The sequence below is a fragment of the Thamnophis sirtalis genome, unplaced genomic scaffold, assembly GCF_051295495.1.
Source record: "Thamnophis sirtalis isolate CommonGarterSnake01/CBP01778 unplaced genomic scaffold, rThaSir2_p1.2 scaffold_11, whole genome shotgun sequence".
Taxonomy (NCBI): Eukaryota; Metazoa; Chordata; class Lepidosauria; order Squamata; family Natricidae; genus Thamnophis; species Thamnophis sirtalis.
This window is the reverse complement of record NW_028261391.1, coordinates 340,618-363,458: the sequence shown is the minus strand read 5'-3', so window position 1 is coordinate 363,458 and position 22,841 is coordinate 340,618. Positions and strand designations below refer to the sequence as shown.

The 22,841-nt window shown below is 57.3% G+C and overlaps 1 protein-coding gene across 9 annotated transcripts in view; it reads left to right on the top strand.

Annotated features, from left to right (window-relative positions):
* OPA1 (OPA1 mitochondrial dynamin like GTPase) overlaps positions 1-14,971 on the top strand; it is a 48,970-nt gene extending 33,999 nt beyond the window's left edge. For 7 of the 9 annotated variants that reach the window (XM_087724995.1, XM_087724992.1, XM_087724994.1 and 4 more), the window contains 11 exons: positions 276-352; positions 3,490-3,655; positions 4,179-4,331; positions 4,416-4,524; positions 4,772-4,851; positions 5,258-5,398; positions 6,526-6,642; positions 7,254-7,347; positions 7,998-8,108; positions 13,449-13,528; positions 14,613-14,971. In XM_087724995.1, the coding sequence (XP_087581121.1) occupies positions 276-352; positions 3,490-3,655; positions 4,179-4,331; positions 4,416-4,524; positions 4,772-4,851; positions 5,258-5,398; positions 6,526-6,642; positions 7,254-7,347; positions 7,998-8,108; positions 13,449-13,516 (1,116 nt within the window). In that variant the 3' untranslated portion in view covers positions 13,517-13,528; positions 14,613-14,971. Of the gene's footprint in view, positions 1-275; positions 353-3,489; positions 3,656-4,178; positions 4,332-4,415; positions 4,525-4,771; positions 4,852-5,257; positions 5,399-6,525; positions 6,643-7,253; positions 7,348-7,997; positions 8,109-13,448; positions 13,529-14,066; positions 14,521-14,612 lie in introns of those variants that run through there. The other 2 variants (XM_087724988.1, XM_087724989.1) reach the window with 2 other exon arrangements.
* The last annotated feature ends 7,870 nt before the right edge of the window (positions 14,972-22,841 follow it).

Here is a 22,841-nt window from a genome sequence, read left to right as displayed (position 1 = left end):
TTGGGGGGGGGATTCAGGGTCCCCAGTGGAGGACCTAAGACCCCAAGAGAGGCTTGCATCATCCCTCCACTCCAGAGAATGTTCCCCTTGCTGAGGGATCTCAGTCGGCAGAAATCCACTGGGCCTCTTTGTGCACCTGATTCATCCCCCTTCCCACGTTCAGTAACACCCTCTCTATCTCCCCCTCTTCTCTCTCTCTCTCTCTCTCTCCCTCCCTCCCTCTCTCTCCCCCTCTCTCTCCCTCTCTCTCTCTTTCTCTCTCTCTCTCTCTCCAGAACGAGCTGTTTGAAAAAGCCAAGAACGAAATCCTGGACGAAGTCATAAGCTTGAGCCAGGTGACCCCCAAGCACTGGTACTTGATTTCTTCCGTTTGGGTGAGGGGCGTAGCTGGGGTGCGCTGAGCTTAGGATGGGCTGCTTCGAATTCTCCCTTGGGACCATCAAGCGTTGATGGGCCTCCGTGCCTCAGTCAGGTGGGAGCCCCCCACCCGGGGCCCCCTCCCCAGCTGCAGCCCCTTCCCTCCCTTTCCCAGGAGAAAGCCTGGCCTGCGGGATTGTCCTTGGTCCGAGAGTGAGTGAAGGCAGCTGAGGAGGGGAGGGTCCTGGGCCGGGGAGGAGAACACAGTGGTGCAAAGTTGTAAATGTTCCAGCTGGAAGGCAGGTGGGTCTGGCCGCCCAAGGGATCTTCCCTCTGTCAGCATGCAGAGGCTTACGAAGGGCCTCCCCTGGGCCGCCTGGAAGCCAGGTGCTGCCGGAGAGAGGCTGGCTGAAGAGCCTCCCGGTGTGGGGGTCTCCTGGTTTGGGCTGCTGAGACGTCAGGAGGGATAGGTTGGGGATTTGGTGGGCCTTGCTTGGGCCATGGGGGCTCTGACTTTTAACAGGATAACAGAGTTGGAAGGGGCCTTGGAGGCCTTCTAGTCCAACCCCCTGCTCAAGCAGGAGACCCTATACCAGCCCTCACCAACCCTTTGGGCTTCAGGGACCACCAAATTCATAATTGTACACCCCGCAGACCACTAATATGGGTTTTTTCCAAAGATAAATAGTATTTAGTGCATAAAATAATATAAAAAATGCAAATAATTTTTGTGCGCACCACCAAACTTTTCTCACGGACGGCTGCCCTTTGCCGTTTGAGACCATTGGCTGTCCAATTTCTTCTTAAAAGGCTCCATTGTTGGAGTGCCCATAACCTCTGAAGGCCACTTCTCTTCTTAATGGTCCTCACGGTCACGAAAGTTCCTCCTCACTTCCAGGCTGCTTCTCTCCTTGATTGTTTCCTGTCCTGCCCTCAGGTGCTTTGGAGAATAGGTTGACCCCCCCCCTCTTCTTTACAACAGCCCCTCAAATATCAGGAGGCTGCTATCCTGTCCCCCCCACCACCACCCCCAGTCCTTCTTTTGATGAGGACGTTTCGTTCCCCCTCCCCCTGGGACATTTTCTTCCTGCTTCCCTCTTGTGAGAACATCGCCTTGAGGAACAGCAAAGCAACGACGGTTACAAGACCCCCCCCCCCCGACACCCTTTGGATTCCCCTCTCGCTTGACGGGTCTACAGGCCCCCAACAGCAGGATGCAGAGAGTGTGCGTGCGTGCGTGTGTGTACGTACTTGTGGGTCTGTTCTTGAGCAGATGAGTCTGGTTTGGCAGGAGCATCTTTTGGCCAAAGACGAGAGAAACATCTGCTCTCAGTTTCCAGGCCTTCCCAACTTTTATCCTCTCAACGCTCCTCCTCCGAATCCTTTTAAAGTTCCTTGAGCCGGTTGGAGCCCATCTGGGCCTCTTTCCTCCCCCCCCCCCCCCCCACTTTTGGCCTGACTTCAGCAGGATCTCAGAGCTGTGAAGAGCCGAGGTGGCGCAGTGGTTAGGGGTGCAGCACTGCAGGCCACTTCAGCTGACTGTTATCTGCAGTTCAGCGGTTCAAATCTCACCAGGCTCAGGGTTGACTCAGCCTTCCATCCTTCCGAGGTGGGTAAAATGAGGACCCGGATTGTTGTTGGGGGCAATAATGCTCACTCTGTAAACCGCTTAGAGAGGGCTGAAGGCCCTATGAAGCGGTATATAAGTCTAACTGCTATTGCTATAACGGCTCCCCTCACCAGGCATCCCTGCAGGGAGCAGCTTCCCTTCCTTTCCCTTTGGCAGAAGGATGTTAAGGACTCTCCTATCCACCCTTTGGACTCTCAAAGCTGCCCTCCCCACCCTACCGATTCCCTGCCTCCAGAGCCACCCGGAGCGCTTCCTACTTGATCCCAAATTCCTTGTTGCTTTGCGTCTTGCTTTCTTGTGTATTATCCATCCTCTCAGACTGGGGTGATGCCTTACTCTGAATCAGAGGCTCCAACCTTGGCTGCTTTAGCACCGGTGGACTTCGGTTCCCAGCATTCTCACACAAACCTCACACAAATAACCCCATCCCACCCCCACCCCCAGCGCCGTTCCCTGATTCGGTTTTCCATGGAAGTCGCCTGAAGACGCCAGAGCCTTTGGGTTGGGTTGGGGTCGTGGCTACATTCCCTTCCCCCAATGGGAGTCGAGGCTCCTGGAGTCCATGGGATAATTTTGCTTACAGTGACATTAATTTTGTTCGTTGATGTGGCCATTTAAATGGAAACGTGTGTTTATACCAGAGCACAAGGAGTTTGGTTTGCGAGCTGAAATGTAATTTACTGCGTCTCACCTTCAGAAGATAGTTGTACCAAAAGACAAAGAGATTCTTAGAAAGCCTTTCGTTTTCTGTTTTTTAATTCATTTTTTATTTTATTCAAAAGATTAAAATACAAAATCCGAAAGGAAAAATTAACACAGAGAAAACAAAGCTAGACAGATCATTTTAAAAAACGAATTAAAAAGAACAAAAGACAAAAACCTTAATATCCACATGGAGAAATCTCTTGCAAGAATAACGAAGGAGGTGAGATTGCCTTTCGGGTCGCTTCCCATCCTCCTCGGGACTTCTGGAGTGGATATTATGAAATATTTTGAACTGCTGTAGAGTTTCCTTTGTAAGCAGAAGATATACGGGAAGTCCTCGTCTTACAACCGTTCAAAATTACAAGGGTACTGAAAAAAGTGACTTATGACCGTTTCTCACACTTACAACCGTTGCTGCACCCCCGTGGTCACATGATCAAAACTCAGGCGCTTGGCACCTGACTCGTATTTATGACGATTGCAGCGTCCTGGGGACACGCGAACCTCTTTTGCGACCTTCTGACCAGCAAACTCAATAGGGAAGACAGATTCACTTAACAACCGCTTTGATTCACTTGATAAGTGTGGCAAGAAAGGTCGTAAAGCGGAGCAAAACTCACTTAACAATCCTTTTGCTTAGCAATGAAAATTTTGGGCTCCATTATGTCCGTAAGTCAAGGACCACCTGCACTGTCGGACTCTGCTGACGATTGTGGTTATAATCTGGGCAGCCTGTGGAAACTTTCTGCCCCCTTTCCCTGGCGCTGGTTTCATCCCTCGCTGCCTTTCCCCACCAGGGAGGAAATCCTGCAGAAGAGTTTATGGGAGAGGGTCTCCACCCACGTGATCGAGAACATCTACCTTCCAGCAGCCCAGTCTCTCAACGCCGGCACCTTCAACACCACCGTGGACATCAGGCTCAAGCAGTGGACTGACAAGCAGCTGCCCAACAAGGCCGTGGAGGTGAGTTGCAGCCGGCCCCAGGAAAATCCCCCCCCCCTCCTCCCGCCTTAGGCTGGCCCTAAGCCGAGTAGCAGAGGAGGTTGCCCTTCTGTGCCCGGGAAAGAAGAGCCGCCTTTGGCTGATTTTGGAGCAAAAGGGATGGTTTCACCCAAAGCCAAGTGGTGACAAGAAAGGGAAAAGCCGGGTCTGAGGTTTCGGGCACGAAGGCTGACGGGGGAATTCTAGGAAGTGGGAAAGTCTTAAGGCCTCTGCTGCAGAGGACCGGTGGTCCTGCCTGGAGAAGCACTCCTTCTGCAACTTCCACTGAACAGGAGGCCGGGGCAAACGGGGGGCGGAATAGATCCCACTCCCCTCTCAAGCTCCCATCCAGAGGTTTTAGCTTGGAGGGGCCCTTGAGGTCCACGCCTGGAGAAGATGGGATCTGAGCCCGGGGGAAGGGGGGGCTGGCAAGCGGAGCGCGAGGGCACAGGGCAGGGGTGCCTTGCCTGCCGTTGGTCATGGTGCCCTTCCTACCCCTGGGCAGGTGGCCTGGGAGACCCTGCAGGAGGAGTTCTCTCGCTTCATGACCGAGCAGAAGGCCAGGGAGCACGACGACATCTTCGACAAGCTGAAGCAGGCCGTGAAGGAGGAGAGCATCAAGCGGCACAAGTGGAACGAGCGGGCGGAGGACAGCCTGGTAGGGCTCCCCCCCCCACACTCCCTTGGGGCGGGGGGGGGCGGGAAGAGGGGCCCTCCTGATGCCTGTGCTCTGCCTTGCCAGAGGGTGATCCAGCACAACGCCCTGGAGGACAGGTCGATCTCCGACAAGCAGCAGTGGGACGCCGCCATTCAGTTCATGGAGGAGACCCTGCAGAGTCGCCTGAAGGACAGTGAGTGCCCCTCCCTCCCTCCCTCCCTCCCTCCCTCCCTCCCTTCCTTCCTGGGGCCTTCAGCCTCTCCTGGACCCCCTCATGGCTGCTGCTCTGAAGGCCCAGCCACAGCTGCTTCTTGTGCAAAAGTGGGGATCGGGAAGGGGGGGTGTCCCTTGGCAGCCCCCTCTGGGATGTGGCTGTGCTCCCCTTCTATCCTGCTTCTGGACTCCGGGACTGAGGAGGGCCGTGTCTCCCTTCTGCCTAGCGGAATCCGTCATTGAAGACATGGTGGGGCCGGACTGGAGGAAAAGGTGGCTGTATTGGGTGACGCGCACCAAAGAGCAGGTAAAGTGGCTCTCGGCTCTTCCTCCCGGCCCCTCGTGGCCGGCTGCAGCAGACCCTGAAGGGGGACCGGCTGTGCGAGTCACGCCTCTCGGAGGGTGGCCTTCCCTCTGGCTCCTGGGCCCTTGGGGAACAGGCTTCCCCCGCCGTGTCTCCTGGACCTTCCTTAGAGGGCATCACGCTGGAGGTGGGGCCTTCAGCCTCAGCCTCCCTCTGTGGGGCACTTCCTCCTCCAGCGCGGAGGGCTTGGGGGGGCTTCCCGAAGGCCCCTGAGCGGCTGCCCTCCCCTTTGACCTGTGCTGGGGTCAGAAGCCCAGGGGGAAATTTGGGGGGGGGGTTCTGGAGGGTCCCATCTGGAGCAGCCGAAACGCTTGGGGCCATGGAGGAAATTCTCTTCCTTGCATGCCAGAACATCCGCAACGAGACCAAAAACGAGCTGGAGAAGATGATGAAATGCAATGAGGAGCATCCGGCTTACCTGGCCAACGACGAGGTCACCACCGTCCGGAAGAATCTGGAGGCCCGAGGGGTGGCGGTGGACCCCTGCTTGGTAAGGCGTCTCATTTTGGGACCCCCGAGAGGCAGGGAAGGTGGGCTTTGGGGAAGAGATGCGCTCCCTGCCAAGTCTGCTCCCCTGGAGCCTCCAGCCTTGCCCACTTTATCAGCCTGGCGGACTTCAGCTCCCAGAATTCCCCCGCCAGCAAAGCCGGGGGTTGAAGTCCTCCAAGCTTAAATTGGCCCAGGTTGGAGGCCCCTGTCCTGGAGGGTCTCCCGCCCCGGCCGATGGCCACGTGGCTGCCCAGGTGGGAGGAGCCCAGGATCTGTTGAGGGCCTGGTGGCTCAGTGGTTAAAGACGATGAGCTTCTCACCTCAGCTGGGAAGCTGACAGTCCGGGTTCAAGACCCAGGCGCCACGGGATGGGGTTACTCACCCCCACACACACCAATTCCTGCCCACTAGCAGTTCAGAAGCCTGAAAGTGAGCAGATAAATAGGTACCACTTTGGTGGGGAGGTCGTAGTGCTCTGCGTGCCTCAATGCACAGCCACAAAGGGGCTCTGTGGACAATTCTGGCTCCCCCGGCTGAGAAACAGAGATGTGGGGGGGGAGTCCGGCACGGCTGGGCATGGGAAATCTTTGCCTGGAGGCTTTGGAGATAGAAGGGACCAGGAACGGTTAGAGTCGGAGAGACTGGACAGTCCTTTGTCTGGCATGGCAGAGGGTCTCCTGCTTGAGCATGGGGCTGGACTAGAAGACCTCCAGGGTCCCTTCCAACTCTGTGGTTTTGTTATGACCCAGGCTGGCTTCCCCTGTGTGGGCTTAGCAGTCCCCATGAGGGCCATTGGATCCTGATAGCTGAGGAGAAGGCCCAAGGAAGGGGGTCTCCACACCCACCCACCCCTTCCTCCCGCTCCCTCCCTGCCGGGCGTCAGCTTCCTAAAGCTCAGGACCCCCAGGACTTTCCCAGCTCCTCCCCCCCTTCCGAGGGGCTCCCAGGAGGAAGAGTCCCAGAGGCCGGAGGGGAGGAGAGGCAGAGGAAGGGTCTTCCACAAGGGCCTCCGAGAACAGTAGGAACCAATCCCACACAGGCCAGGGGGAGGCAGCCTTGTGCCCAGGGCCAAGGGGGAGGGTCCCAGGGCTGACCCAGCTGACCCAGCTCTGCCTCTCTGCCTCCCAGATCAAGGACACCTGGCACCAGGTCTACAGGCAGCACTTCCTGAAAGCCGCCCTGGGCCACTGCAACCTCTGCCGGAGGGGCTTCTACTACTACCAGAGGCACTTCGTGGACTCCGAGGTCAGCGGGGGGGGGGGGGGGGGGGAAACCGCGGGGGGGGGGAGGCTCTCCTGCTGCCCAGCCAGGATGTGCTCCAAGGGGACGGCACCCTTGTGGTCTTCCACCAGGGGGCAGCCTTGCAGCGAACACCTGGCTCCAGCTGTTCTTGTCTGGTGCAAAACGGGGCTCCCGGGCTCACCCAACCCGGCACTCCTGCAGCTAAGCCCTCTTGGACCTCCGAAGGGCAGCCTTCTTCCACGCTCCCAGGGCAGGGAGAGACCCCGGGGAGCCCCCCAAAGGAGAACCCTTGCCGTCTCGGGGCTGAGCTGAGGGCTCCCCTGGGGCTTCCCTGGCAGGCGGTCCCAGGACCCAACCAGGGAACCTCATCCGTGTGACGCCTGCAAGGAGACTGCCCAGCTCAGGGGGCCCCAGGGGCCCCTGCAGTCGGTAGGAAGAAGGTCCGGGGCTCAGCCATGTCCTCCCTCAGCGGGCAGCCTAGAGGGGCCCAGGCCCCTGATCTCCTGGCCTCCTGCCCCACACGCTCATCGGCTGTGCTGGGCTGGATTTGCAGCCCCCCCCCCTCCACCCTTCAAACCCAATGAGCAGCTATGGTCCTCCTTCTGGTCCTCCAGCTGGAGTGCAACGACGTGGTTCTCTTCTGGCGCATCCAGCGCATGCTGGCCATCACCGCCAACACCCTCCGGCAGCAGCTGGCCAACACCGAAGGTAGGGGCCCCTCCCTTTCTCTCTCTCTGGACCTCTGGGGAGGGGGGCAGACAGAGGCCGCCTGGGCTGCAGGGGGGAGGGCCTTGCCCCTCCAGGAGCTGGGAAACCTGCCTTCCCAGAGGTTGCCTGGCATTGCTGCCTCCACTCCTGCCGGGGGCTGAGCCCTGGAGGCTGAAGGCCACCCTCCCCAGCGCAGGGGGCTCCGGCCTCGGCGACTTTGGGACTTCTGGACTTCCCAGGATTCCTTAAAGCTGCCAAGGCTGGAGAGCCGTCTAGAGGCCCCTGGATGCCGGGGCCCTCGGGGAGGGGGGGGGGCTCTGGCTCCCCCCCGGTTTCCTCCCCTTCCTCCGGCAGAAATGCCCATCCCCCGCAAGGCTTCGAAGGGGGCTTTGGGTGGGTCTGTCGGTTTCCCTTGAAGGCCTTTCGCATCTCCTCCTCCGAGACCTCAGAGCTGGGGAAGCTGCTTGGGGGAGAAGCGAAACCTCTTCAAAGGAAAGGATGAGAAAGTCCCGTGGCCTCTTGGGACAAGCAGGGCCCTGAGGACGGAGGAGACCCAGAGACGGAGCCCAGTCCAGGGCCTCGGGGGGGGGGGGGGAGGCCCTTGTGCTCAAACTGAGCCCCTCCCTCCCTCCCCCCCTCCCCCCCTGCAGTGAGGCGCCTGGAGAAGAACGTCAAGGAAGTGCTGGAGGACTTTGCGGAGGACTCTGGCAAGAAGATGACCCTCCTGACGGGGAAGCGGGTGCAGCTGGCCGAGGACCTCAGTGAGTACCCCACCCCTCAGCCCAGGGGGCCCTTCGCGTGGGCTTTTCCTCAGCGGACCCCCTGGGCACCTCTGGGACTCTGCGTCTGCAGCCCCCGGGGGTCCCCGCTTCCTCTGAGCCCCCACCCACTCAAGGCCTTGCGGTGTGGCTGTCCCCCCCCCCCTTGATCCTGTGGCTCATCCAGGGGGAGGGAATTGCTGTGGGACTCTCTCAGCCTGGCCCTTTTCTTGCGGACGTTTCATTACCCGACTAGGTAACTCCACCAGAGCTAGAAGGCAGGAGGGTTTGCAAAGGGGAGGGGGAAGGAGAGGACAATTGGGGGGGGGGGATCCTTTGTGCTTTCTGAGCTGGGGGCTTTCCTTGGGGACGTTTCCTTACCCGATTAGAAGAAGCCGTTATGGCTAAAGGGGAGGGGGCTCTGCTCTCTGTTCATCAGCAGAGGCTTGCCCTGTCGGCTGGGGGGGGCGGGGGGGTCTCCTTGTAAACCCCCAGGACAGGCGGGGCTGCCTACATGGCCCACCTTCAGACCGTTCTTGGCCAGCAGGAACGCCCCTCCCCATGGCCCCTCCTGCAGGCAGGCGAAGGGGGTGGAGGGTCCCTGGACTGGGGGGTGGGTCTCCTTCGCCCAGCTGCCAGAGGGGCTGCTGTGTTCTCCCCTCCCCCAAAAGAAAGGCAGATACTTTCCAGGGAGGGGGGGGGGCAGCCAGCTTCCTGCCAGGCCAAGGGCTGGGGGGCTTCCGGGAGGGGGGGGAGCAGCTCCTGAGCAGAGCCTCCCTGGGTGTTTGTGCTGGGGACCCCCCAGCTGAATTCCTGCAGGAGGAGCCTTTCCTGGCCCACCAAGGCCCTCACCTGTCGGGGCCTGCCTGAGGCCGAGGGGGGCTTTTCAGCCGGGATCTTGCCTGGAGGCCCGGCCATCATTCACCGCATGCAGCCCCCCCCCCTCCAAGGCCCTTCGGCTCTGCAGGGGCTGCCCCCCCCCAAGAAGGCAGTCCTTTGTGCTGCTCCCTCCCCAGTCCTTCCCCCCCCCCCCGGATCCTGCCAGAACCCCCCTTGGGCCTTGGCTTCCTCTCTTCCAGGAGGGAAATCAACAGGCCCCTGGGAAGCCCCCTCCCCTCCCAGTTGAGTGCTGGGCTCCTTGGCTGACCCTGAGCCAGGCCCCAACGGGCTCCTTCTCGGGTGGTCTTGGGAGAGGAGGGGGGCTTCCTCTCTTCAGGATGGAGTGAGGTTTCTGGCAGCTGAGCTCCAGGCATCCGATGGCTGCCTGCCTAAAGAGGAAGGGGTGGGGTCCTTCCCTACCCGCCCCTCCTTCCTGAGCAAGGCCGGCCTCGGACTCTTTCGGGGGGCTACTCAGGAGCTTTGCTTAAAGCGGTGGGGAGGGGGGCTTGTGAGAAGGACGCAAAGAAGTCATGAGAAGCCCTGCTTCGTGGCTGATCCAGCCCCCACAGGGATCCCAGCCTCTGCCCGGGGGTGGTCGGGGGCTGCCAGGGGCTGAAGAGGCAGGAAGCCTTTTGGAGAGAGGAGTGAAAAGGGGAGGCTGTTGAAGGGCAGGGGGGGGCTCACCCTCCTCTCCTGCACATTGACCAGGTACGGGTGGGCCACAATGGACAGGCGCTGAGTGAGTCTTGCCTCATTTTACGACCTTCCTAGCCACAGTTGTTGTGAATCGCTGCAGTTGTTAAGTGAGTTACACGGTTTTTAAGTGAATCGGGTGACCCTGGGACATGGCAGCCGTCACGAGTCAGTGGCCTCTGAATTCCCACCCCTCTGAGGCTCTGGGAGGGCCGCAGTGGCCGTCTCACTGTTTCAGGGCCTTCAAATGGTCACTCAGCAAACGGTGGTGAGGACGGTTGTGCGTTTGGGATGTTTGTGTGACAAAGACCTTCTGGTGTTGATTCAGAGTGTTGCTTAACCGGACGGCTGCCCCCCCCCCCTCCGCCTGCAGCCTGTGGATCCCTTCAGCTGCCAGGACGGTGCCCTCCCCCCGCTGCCTCTGCCCTCCGTCCTCCCCTTCCAGAGCCAGGCTCTCCAAATTGGGCAACTTCGCTGGCCGGGGAATCCTGAGAGTTAAAACCTTAAAAGGTTGTGGAGGTTGTTGAGCCCCGTTTTCTGGTGCTGCTGTTGCCCCCCATGGCCCCCATGGGACCTTCGTGCCCTCCCTTGAGGGTGCAGAGGAGGGGGGGTAATGGGGGGGGGAGTTTCTCGGCCGTCTCCAAGCACAGCCTGGACTTGGTGGGAGCCTGTCCTGGCCAAGACCCTCTTCCCAGGGGATTTTAGGCAGCGGGAGAGAGGCGGAGGCCGACCCCGACCTCCGTGTTCCAGGGGTTGCCCGTGATTTTCCCGGCTCCCCGAGGGGGAAATCCCCCGGAAGCCTTTGGCATCAGGTGCTTCCCCTCCCAGGGGCTGACAAGGGGGCCTTTGAGTGGCCGCCAGTGAGGGGTGCCAGCCTCCCCCTCGCCCTGATTAAGGGGGTGGCTCTTCCTGAAGGGCTCCCCCCCCCCACTCAAAGGGCCTCTCTCTCTGGCTGCTTTTGTCCCGGGGCTTCCTGGCCACGATGAGCTAATGGGGGAAGAATCCCCGTCTCCCTCTCGGCCTCTCGGGGAATCCCAGGCGGTGGCAGAGGCTGCACAAGCCCTTCTTCCTCCCTCCCCACAGGGGGACAGGGAAGAGGGCCGGCCTTTGTAGCCCAACCGAGAAAGCCCCCCCCCCCCAGGCCCCGCCTGGCCGCCCCGTTCCTGTCCTGACCCCTCTCTCAGCTGGCAGCACAAACGCCTCCAACAGTCGGCCCTGCCTGCCCCGCCTTGACCCACCACCGCCTGCCCCATTCACTCCCCATCTGGTTCCCAGCCTTGGAGGGAGGGGCTGGGGGGGGGATGCCCATCAATCTGTTCCGGCCAGTGATGGATGGTGTCCTCTGCCTGCCCAGGGGCGACCTGGGTGGCTTCCCTCCTGCTTTGGCCTTTTCCCCTGGGCTGTGAAGAAGAGGGGGGACCCCCAGGGACCTTCCTCCCAAGCAGCCTTGGCCAAACCCCGCAGCCCTTCCTCCGTGCCTTGGGGAAAGTGCTGAGAAGAGCAGCTGGGAGGACCAGAGTCCTGCGGAGGAAAACAGACGACGGTTGCAGGATTCGGGTCTGGCCAGTCCAGGGAAAAGAAGGACCAGGGGGGACAAGATAGCAAGTCTTATTTATTTATTTATTAGACTTATATACCGCTTCATAGGGCTTTCAGCCCTCTCTAAGCGGTTTACAGAGTCAGCATATCGTCCCCAACAACAATCCGGGTCCTCATTTCACCCACCTCGGAAGGATGGAAGGCTGAGTCAACCTTGAGCCTGGTGGGATTTGAACAGCCGAACTGCAGTCAGCTGAAGTGGCCTGCAGTGCTGCACCCTAACCACTGCGCCACCTCGGACTTCCAGTATTTGAGGGGCTGCCCCAAAGAGGAGGGGGCCAAATTATTCTCCCAAGCGTCAGAAGGCAGCAGAAGAAGCAAGGGGTGGAAACTAAATCAAGGAGAGAAGCCACCTAGAACTAGGGGGGAATTTCCTGACAGTGAGGACAGTTAAGCGGTGGGACAGAATTTGCCTCCAGAGGTGGTGGGAGCTTCCATCACCGGAGGTTTCAGAGAAGAGACTGGCAGCCACTTGTCTGAACTGGCACAGGGCTTGGCCAGGGGGCTGGACTGGAAGACCCCCGAGGTCCCTTCCCGCTCTATTCTGATGGGTTCGTTCTTAGGGATGCCCAGGGCTGCATTTTGCACGGCCCGGGTGGTTCCCCCTCCTGGGCGGTGGGGCTTGAAGGCTGCCCCCCCCCCCCTCGGCTGGCTCTCCCTGTGTATTCAGGCCCTAATTACAGATCAATTAGCCTGTTGCTGAGCCCCGGATCAGGGGATTAATGCCAAGGAGACGAGAGCGGCCCACGAGGACGAAGGGGCTTCATGTGGGGAGATGAAGGGGCCTCTTGAAGCCGCTGAATGGCCGAGGAGGCTGCCTCCGTTCTGTGGGGGGGGACGTTGGGCGAAAGGATTAGGGGGATATTCATGATGAGGGGCTGGGGGGAAGAAGGGGCACTGGGCCAGCTCATCTCTTCTGCAAACAGCCCGGCAGCCCTGCCTGCTGCTGCTGCTGCTGCGGAAGCTTCTTGCGGCTGGGACGGGGACTCTGGGTCTGGGGGGGGAATTGTTTAACAGGTGTTGGTGAGAACCCCGGGTGTTCCTCTCCCTCCCTCCCCCCAAGGGGCCTTGTCTGGTGTCCTCCCTCCTCCTCTGGAGCAGGAGGGGAGGGGGCTGCCTTGTGGCAAGGTGGGCAGCAAACAAAGGCAATCCAGATGGCAAAGCAGGAAAAGGGCTCCGGGTGGGCACAGAATCCAGACTGGCGCAGCTCAAGCCCCCCCCCCCCCGAGGAAATGAGGCCGGGGACAGGGGCTGCCTCTTGCCAGCCGGGCACCTCGCTGCCTCCCAGTTCCAGAATCTGCCCTGAGTCTCCCTCCAGTCTTGGGCCGGGCTCTGCCAGGGAGACGGTGGGGGAGGATGGCTGCTTTTCCCAGCGGCTCTTCTGCCCAAGCCACCACTCTTGGCCCCTGGCACCCTCCCTGCCAGAGGGATCCGAGGCCTCCTGTCACGGCCGATGGGTAAGGCTCATTACTTTCCTAGGGAGCTGATTCCCCCCCCCCCCCAAGTTCCACTTGCTCCCAGTCCAAGGGCTTTGGCAGATCCTGCCTACTGGAGAAGCAGTGAGGGGAGGGGGGGAACCCTTCGGAGTTGGCTGATAGAGGGCTTCACTGCTGCGGGGGCAGGATTTTGCTCACACCCCCTTCCTTGAAGCCCCCCTCAATTTGTGTGTGTTTGAATTGCACTTCTGGGAGTTTCAGGAAAGGAAAATAAATAATACATGCTATCGAACACAATTGTGCAAACTTTTTTTCCCATTGCTATTTAGCGTTTACTAAAATGATAAGATTTAAATGAAAACTCACTAAATGAAATTCGGGTGTCCCAAATTTAAGGTCTTCCCAGCTTTCTGTCCGGTTCATCTGATCAGCAATCTCCGACTTGCCTTGTGGACTTCAACTCCCAGAATTCCCTAGCCAGCCATTCCCTAGCCATGCTGGCTGGGGAATTGTGGTAGTTGAAGTCCACAAGTCTTAAAGTAGCCAGGTTTGGGGACCCCTGTCCTAGGACGAAGCAGGTGGGAAGAAGCACATCTGGATGAGGCACGTCGCCTACAGTTTGTCCCCTGACAAGGGACGGGGCAGAGGAGGAATCGGAGACCCTGCGCAGCCCCCCTCCCCTTCCTCCCCCTCCTCCTCCTCTGGGCCTAAAGGCAGGAACTTGGGTCTTTTCCAGAGAAAGTCCGGGAGATCCAGGAGAAGCTTGAAGTCTTCATTGAAGCCCTTCATCAAGAGGAGAAGTGACGGCTTCCCCAGGTGAGGCTGCTGAGCTTCAGTCCGTCTTCTCAAGAGTTGGCTGTTCTCGTCCACAGCCGGCACTTCCTTGGCTGGGGTGTGTGTGTGTGTGTGTGTGTGTGTGTGTGTGTGTGTGTGTGTGTGAGACCTTGGAGACTCTGCCTCGTTTCTTTTCATTAAACTAGACAGATTCACAGATTGGGTATGTCCAGGGGGTGACATGATAGCAGCCTTCTGGCATTTGAGGGGTTGCCCCAAGGAAGAGGGTGGATCAAGCTATCCTCCAAAGCCCCTTGCCCTTCTCAGGACAAGAAGCAACGGATGGAAAGTTATCAAGGAGGGAAGCAATCTGGGACTAAGGAATTTCCTGATGGGGAGAACAATCAAGGGAAGTTGCCTTCAGAGGTTGTGGGAGCGCCATCACTGGGGGCTTCCAAGAAGAGGCTGGACAGCCATGGGGTCTCCTACCTGACCAGAGGGTTGGACTAGAAGACCTCCAAAGTCCCTCCTAACTTTGTCATTCTTCATTGTCTCAAAGGAGTTGTTTTTTTTCCAAAAGGCAACTGGGCTGTTTCCCCTCCTGAGGAAGAAGAAGAAGGAGAGGTTTTGCTTCTCATCTGAGACGCTTCAACTTGGATGAGAGGATGGATGCCAGATGCCAGGAACAAGGAAGGTTCTGGGATCAAAAGTGACACCTCCTCTTCTTCTTCTTCCTCCTCCTCAAGGAAAGACAATGGCCCAGTTGCCTGTTGGAAAAAGCACCCTCGAGGCAACCATCACCTGCATGGCTGGGAGTCGCTGCAGACATTTTGAAATTCTGTTTATTCTCTTGGCACCCCCAGTGTTGGGCCTGCGAATCGGGGTCCCAGCTGTCCCTGGAGCTTCTGACTCCGGCACAATTTCTTTTAAGCCGTTACTCCCCAGGAGGCCTTCCCAGTCCCCTGCCCGTGAAGTCCCTGGGGGGCTGGGACCCAGAGTGGGAGGGGAGCAGAGGAGGGGGCCGAGCCTGGCCAGAAGCCAAAGGCCTCGGAGGCAGGGAGGGAGACACGGAGGGGACTATTCCATCTTTCCTTCCCAAATTCATTTGCGAGCCTCTGTTTTTCAGTAGGAAAAGGAAAAGCTGCGGGGAGGCCAAGCCCTTCCCTTCAGCACATGGGGAGCGTCCCTCTGCTGAACTCTTTGGGCCCTCCTGGAACCTTCCGGAAGGAAAGGCTGCTCTTAGAAGGAGCCGGTCACTTCATAGATGCTCCTCAGAGGGAGAAGCAGGAACCCAGGAGATCACCGAGACCTGGACTTTTATGGCGTCCTTGAAGTGGCCGCTTGTGTGTGTGGGGGGGTGTCCAGATTGTGCAATTCTGTTTTTATTTTGAGGGTGGGATGAACGGAGATGGCCGCCTCTCCCCCCTTCTCCATTACGTGTAAGCCAAGGAGCTTCAAATAAAACGTCGGCATCTGTGTGATGAATATTTGGCTTGTATGTGCAGTGGGTCCAGATGTTTCTCCCCCACCCCCCCCCCCCGGGTGGGAATGGGGGCGTTGTGAGGAGGGAGGGGAGCCCAGCAATTCCAGGCTGCCTGGGAGCCCTTGAGAGCAGCTGAGGAAGGCAGAGGCAGCCCCCCCTTCTTCCCCCCCCCATGGTCCCCAGGGGTTTATGCAGGGGGCTCTCCCTGCAGTCCTCGTGGGCAGAGGGGCGTTGATGATGCCGTTTTCACATTTGTTAAATGAATCGCTGCGGTTGGTAAATGAGTGACGCGGTTATTAAGTGAATCTGGACTCGGCTGGTGGGAAGGCCGCATGATCCTGGGACACTGCAGCCGTCGTAAACGTGAGTCAGTTGCCAAACATCCGAATGTAAATCGTGCGCAAGGGGATGCTGCAATTGTCATAAGTGCGAAAAATGGTCATAAGTAAGTTTTTTCAGTGCTGTTGTAACTTTGAACAGTCGCTGAGTGAGCCGTTGTAAGTTGAGAACTACCTGTATACCAAAGCTATAGATCAGTGTTTCTCAACCTTGGCCACTTGAAGATGTCCGGACTTCAACTCCCAGAATTCCCCAGCCAGCATTCGCTGGCTGGGGAATTCTGGAGTTGAAGTCCGGACATCTTCAAGTGGCCAAGGTTGAGAAACACTGATCTATAGATGATATAAATAAAATAGCATAAAGACACAAATACTCGGCCCTTAACTAAAAGGTGTGGAGGGAGGGCGTAGGATGAGAGGAGGGGGTTAATAATTAAAGGAAGAAGAGACCCCCTTCCCCCACCTCCCCCAATGGGAAACCCCTCCATGCATGTTTCCCCCACTCCCTGGAGAACCCAGAATGGCCTTTGTGAGCCTCCCACACACACACCCCACTCTCCGTGGGGCTGGTTGCAAAGAGGAGGTCCCTGCTCCCACGTGTGTCCCCCCCCTCCAAGAGAGGGCTTTTCTGGGGCCTTTTATGTCATGTCTGAAAGGGGCTTTTTCAGGAAGCCCCCCCCCCAGGGCTTCCTTCCTTTGAAGTTCTGAGGGTTAGAACTCATCCTTCCATCCCCTCCCCCCCCCCCCCGTGCTCCAGTCCGAAGGGAAGAAGCTTCTTGGATGAGAAGTGAAACATCTGCGAGGAAAACGCAGGGAAGTCTGGCTGCCTCTTGGGAGAAGCCCTTGGGAGAACCCTGAGCAGCCGGATGAGGGGGAACGATGGACGCCCTTCTATCCCTGATCTGATGGGGAGTCAGAAAAGCTAATTTGGCCCTTGGTTGTATGAACAGAGGCATCGGATGGAAACCAGGTGAAGGGTTGCTTCTGCTTCAGACAGGGACCTAAGTCAGGGCCACACCTGGAGTTCTGCATCCCAGTGGTGGTCGCACCATTACAAAAAAGGATGTGGAGACTTTTGAAAAAGTGCCCAGAAGAGCAGCTGAGGGGGTGATTAAGGCCTGGAGACCAAAACATAGGAAGATACGGTCGCAGGAGTTGCGTACGGCCAGGCTAGAGAGAAAAAGGACCAGGGGAGACATGAGATTAGTATTCCACTATTTGAGGGCCACAAAGAAGTGGGGAGCCACCTATCCTCCAAAGCCCCCGAGGGCAGGACAAGAAGCAACAAGGATGGAAAACTAATCAAGGAGAGGAGCAACCTGGAACTCAGGAGCAATTTCTTCACAGTGAGAACAATTGAACCCTGGGAACAGCTTCCCTCCAGAGGCCCCGGGAGGGAGGGAGGGTTTTGGAAGAAGAGACTGGGCAGCCTCTTGTCTGAAGTGCTATGGGGTCTCCTGCTTGAGCAGGGGGCTGGACTAGAGGACCTCCAGGCTCCCTTCCAGCTCTCTTTCTCTCTGTTCTGTGGCAGAAACTCCGTAGAGGCTCTTCTATCCCAGATGATGGTGAGGGAAGGGGAATGCCAGGGGTTGAGTCTTTTTGTCCCCCAGTGTTTGGAGAATGGGGTGTTGTGGGCACAAGGAAATGCTCAGGGCTTGAAGAAGAGAAAGTGAAAACTGTTTTCCTTTGAATTACTCAAGCCAGCGTCCTGGGAGAGGTTGCCCGGCTATCTTTACATGAAGGAGAATAAAATTATCCTCATTATTCTGCACGTTTATTTTAATACAGGAATTGCCGGATGTTACTGAGTGGCCCAAACTGTCTTTAGGGGAAGATCAACAGAGGGGTTGACACCCCCCACGCACACACACCCGTCTTTGGGGTTCCCCCTTAGAACCCCAAAGCTCCTCCCTCCCTCCCCCAACCCCAATTCCTCTCTCCCGCCAGCGGTCAGGGAAGCCAGGAAGAGGTTTTGCATTTGCAAAGGCTCCGGTCCGTCCCTGATGCACTGGAGGGGGGTTCTCCCCACCCCCCCAGCATGCCCCCTCCTTTTTATGCCTATTATGCAGCAACAAAGGCCGGGCGGAGGCCAGTCCCATCTTGCCTTGTAACAGGCAACCCCCAGAGCAACGTTTCCCCCCACCCAGCCCGCCTCTCCCTGAATGGGCTCTGAGGTAGGTAAATTAATTCAGGCGGGGGGGGGAGGCCTTTGTGCCCCTGTTCCTGCCCTGTCTGTTGGCAGCCTTGTCAGGGCCCAGGGACACCTCCGGCCTTTTGTCTCTAATGGTTTTTGCATGAGGGGAGTTAATGCCCCCTTGTCTGCGCCCACCAGAGCAGAAAGAGCTGGAGGTGTTGACGCCCCCTGGCCCTCCCCCCTCCTGCACGGAAAGGCCAGGGGGGGAGGCAGCCCCCAGCGCCAGCTCAGGTTGGGACAAGCGCTCCTCACCCTCGCACACCTGGCCTGCAGGCAGAGCCCTCGTGCAGGGGGGCAAGTGAAGCAGGTGAGGCCCCCAGGCCCCCTCTAGGAGGAAGGGGCCTCTGGGCCCCACGCAGGCACAGCCCCACCAAGGGTGCCCCCGGCTGGCAGCAGTGGAGGGAGTCCATACCTGAGGGCAGGTGGGACTTGGGCTGCGCTGGGCAAAGGGCAGCCCGGTGGGGAGCAGGGAGACCAGGCTGAAGGCCACCCCGCAAGAGGTGCCAGGCCCTGGGGGCTTCAGTGGAGGAAGATGGCCCCAGAAGTCCCACAGCTCAATCCACGGTGGTGGTGTTCCCTCCTGCCCGGACTCCAGCAGCCCCGGCTTCTCCTAATATCCCTGCGCTTAAGATAGCCTCCAGGGGCCACAGGTGGGCCTCCCTCGAAGGCCGCCTGGAAGCTGCTACCATGAGAGCATCTGCCAATATCGGAGGGGCTGCCGCAGAGAGGAGGGGGTCAAGCTGTTCCCCAAGGCCGGAGGAGGAATAAGGGATGGAAACTGATCAGGGAGAGATTCAACCTGGAACGAAAGGATAACTTCTCTGAGAGTGAGAGCAATCAGCCCTTCGGAGGTTGTGGGAGCTTCATCACGGGAAGATTTCAAGAAGAGACTGGACTGCCCTCTGTCAGAAATGGTGTTGGGTCTCCTGCATGGGTGGGGGTTGGGCTAGATGACTTCCAAGGTCCCTTCCGACTCTGTTAATCTCTACCAGGGCTGAAGGACTTAGGGGGGGACCCACCTCAAGGCTCCGTAGGCTCCTCTTCCCATGCCCTGCCTCCCCCACCCCCCTTGCTAAATCAGCCTATCCAGCCCGGCCCTGGGTGTGTGTGTGGGGGGGGATCCAACTGTGCAGAGGGAGGCCTGATGGGCAGGAAGAGGCACCCTCTTTCCTCATGCCATGCCATGGGGGGGGGGGGGGACTTTGGATATTTATTTCCCATATCTGCACTTTTTAGGATAAGAGAGACTCCTGAGTTGCTTTCATTGTTTGCTCCCTCTGGAGAAAAATAAATGGAAGGAAGGATGGGACAATGCAGTCGGTCCTCCACTTATAACCACTTAATGACCATTCATAATATATTTTTTAATTTCCATAGCCACTCTTACATCATTAATCTTACAGTGTGTCATCGGTACAATCTTTGTGTCATCATATTTAACATCATTTTAATCTATTTTTGTCTTCCATTTACCTTTACATTTCAATTGCCTTTTAATTCAATTCCTCCCCTATAATTCTTCATTCTTTTCCAAATTATTCTATTTTCTGTTTCTTTTTGTCTATATTCATTTTCTGTCCAGAGATAAAAACATCCCCATATCCTATTCTTCCTTTAATTGCCAACGTTAATCTGTTCATTTCTTCACATTCTAATATTTTTTAAGTTTTTTATTTATACAATCATATCATCTTTGCAGCCCATTTTACATATATTACATATCCATTGTGTTTCCTTTATCAATAAATATATATACTGTATCATATAATTATATCCATATCTACATCCATATTTTATACCTCTTATTTCGTTCATACTATATACATTTGATCCTCTCATATTTCTTTTTCTTTTTTGTAATTTATTTTTTATTTTTGGACAGATATAGACAAACAAGACATAAAACATAAAACCATCTTTCATTACATACAGTGTAGTGTCGATGGGTTACAAGGTTTTTGTGCATCCTTTCCATAGTCATCACTTGCAATTTATATGAAATCACATATTATCAAATCAAATATGTTATATACACCATTACCATTGTACCTTATTTGTTTGACTATCACTATTTATTCCTTCACTTTCAAAGAGCTATACTAAATATTGGGATCACTTATATTATAACAATTCATTACATCATTGAATATAACATAAAGATATATTATTATTGGATAGATTGAAGATAATGTGACCCTCTCATATTTCTCATATCATCTACAATCTATATTGTATTTCCCCCTCTTACTGATTCTGTGGTTTTCTGTTTGTTTTGTAGTTTCTGGGTCTTCTTTTTCCCTGTAACCAATTATAGTCTTCTTTTTTTTTTTTTTACCTCTCCCTCTGTAGGAATTTTTTTATTTTCCAATTTTGTGCAAATACAATTCTAGCTGCAGTTATTACATGAATAATTAAATATATATTTTCTTTACTATATTTCTCTGGTAAAAACCAGTTCCTGCTTTAAATGAACATGCTGCTGGATCATCCTTTCCAACCACATGCAAATTTTTGCCCAATATTTTTTTGCCTCTGCACATGTCCAGCACGTATGATAATATGATCCCAGCGTCTGGTGACACTTCCAACACTTGGTTGATTTATCTTTAAAACATTTTTGCCAATCTTTCCAGTGACATTTGCCAACTATAAAACATTTTAGACAAATTCTCTTTATATGCCGTTGCCACCGTTCAAAGTTCTAACCTACCTGAAAAGGGGTATTTACAGCCCAGATCCTCTCCCTGCAAAATCCAGTGACTTTTCCCCGCTTGCAGCCCTTTGCGGTGTCTGACGGTCACTTGATCGTGGTTTATGATGGCTTTGCTGAAACAGGCACTTATTTCTTGATTTGTGGCAAAACCATGCCAGACCAAATGGGTTTGCTTAACAACCACGACGTTTACTTAAGGACTGTGGTGTTCACACTTAAAACTGCCTTATGTTTGGGTAAATTTACAGCAAAGCTACCAGCTGGGCTGCAATTCTCCTGGTGCTCACTAGATGGCAATAAAGGATTTTAGTGCTCAGTATCTGTCTGTGCCCTCTAATGGCTGGGCAGGATTTTGCAGCCCAGATTCAGTGGCCTTTTCCCAAACCTGTTGGGTAAGTTTAGGATTGCCTTAGGGGTGCTGAGCTGCTGCCCAATTTTTTTTAATGTGGTAAGGCGGTACCAGCACTTCATGCAATCTTGATTCCGTCCCTCTGTTGATGATGCAACCTAGGACGTCTTGGCTGTTTTGCCTCACTTGCCTGGCCACTCCGAGGTCCAGTGCGTCCCTGGAGGCTGCTTTGCCTTGCTCCCTGCCCCCCCCCCACAAGGGACACAGCCCGATCCTCCTGCTTGGTTGCCCCAGGGCCAGGATGCCCGGCTTCCCCTGCTTCCTCCCTCTTGAGCAGGTGCAGCCTTGTCCAGGTGAAGCCACCTGGGATCTTTTCCCAGGGATTCGTATTTCCTGGCTCTGCTTGCCCCCCTCCCTTTATAGTGTTGGAACAGATCAGCAGTTCTCCGGGTTTGGCAAGGGCTTTACCCCCCCCCCCTCCCAGGCCTTCCCCCAAAGCCCTAACCTTCCTCCTCCCACTGGGGGCCACGACGGGGGGGGGGGGGGGCTTGGCTGAAGGCACCCTGGGCTGCCTCCTTCTTCTGGGCCATAAGAGGGTCTCCTGGAAAGGGGGCCTGGGGGGATCTACAGCTGCAGGTTATTGCCTTTGGGGGAAACTCTTCCCCAGTTTGCCCCCAGGTGTCCTATCTGGCTCTGTGACTCCCCCTCCCCAACCCAGGGCATGTTTGGAGTCCCCCCCACCCACCAGCAAGGAAGGCCCAGTCCCGACTTTAGGCAGGAGCCAGACAGGCTTTAAATACCCTGGAAAGGACAAACAACCAGCCAGCAGGACTGCTGGGACTAAGGAAGAGGGGAGGCCCCTGGCTTGACGTCCTTAATGGGGCGTGTGGTGCCTCCTTTAGTGCCTCCTTAGCACAATCATCGCCTGCCTCCGTGCTTCCTTGGCCAGTGGCCACTCCAGGAGCCCCAAAGGCCATGGACACCTAAGGCCTCCGGCGGGAATTCAGCTCTTCCCCCGCTGGACAGACCACCGGCAGCGGTCCCAGGAAGAAAGCTGCTGGAAAGGCAGCCCGGCCCCTCTCCGAAGCCTCCAGCCCGGGCTCTGCCTTCCGGGGCCTCTGGGGAGGAGAAGGGCAACCGCGGCGGTGGGGCTGGTCTTGGGACCCCCTTGTCCTGTCAAGCCGCCTTTCAGCTCCTGTCCCAGGCTGGTCTCGGCGTTTGCTCTGCTTCTCTTCTACCAAGTCTGGCGCGCTTCCCACCAGCACTTCTGCCCCGCTACCTTCCCCGGGATCGGGCAGAGTCCGCCAGCGGCCTCGGGCTCAGCGGTACTGGCTTGGGGGAAGGGGACTCCGGGGAAGGGCGCGCCCCTCTTTCCCGCCAGGGCGGCGGTTGGCCGGGGAGGCGGCCTCCCGACGGGACCCCCTCTGGCTGCGGGATCCGGACGGCCGCGAGGAGGGAGGCAGCCCGGCCACCTCTCCCACCCTTGACCGCCCAGCGGGGGCCGAAGCGGCGTGGCTGGGGAAGACCCAAGCAAGGGCTGAGGCTGGCGGGAACCCCGCTCACCCCCTGCCGGCGGCCGAGGAAGGAGCGGCCTCGTCCCGCTGGGAGCCCGAGCACCGGCCGGCCACGCGCCCCCGGCCGCCCGCAGAGGGCGCGCGTGACCCGCGGGAGGCCCGGCGCCGACCCTAGCCGGAGCGCTGCGCAGCAAGGGCGGGAGATGTTGTCCGAAGCGGTGGCCTTTGCAGAGGTGCCGTTGTGCGATCGGCCAGGCTGCGTGATGCCAATGCCCGCCACGGTTCCTGGTTCCTACGGCAGCCTTAGCCCGCCCCAGGTTAATCCCTTCTCGGGATTCTCACGAGGATATGAAACTCGCTCAGCCTTTAATCACTGAATGGCACGAGTAACACGAAGCCGCTTCTGCGTCCGGTGGGAACGCAAAAGGTCCGCTAGTCTGTCCCGGACTCGCCCTTCTTTTGAAGCTGAGCAGCCCCTCCCTCGTCCGCTCTCAGCGCTCCCAAAGCGCCCATTGCCCATTCTCGCTTCCCAGCCGCCTAGGCGAGCCACCCCCCCCTGCTTCCCGAGCCCCGTCCCTCCGGAATCCCCCTGCGGCTCCCCCGAGCGCTCCCCGGCCATGTCCCCCCCCCACACGCGTCGCTCCTTGGAAGCCCCGAGAGGTGCGCAGCTCCATCCGGGCGCGACTTTGCAGCGCTTCTTCTCCTGCCCTTCGCTCCTCCGTCCGAGGCTTCCGCCCCACCGCAGCCCAGCCCCCCCCCCGCTT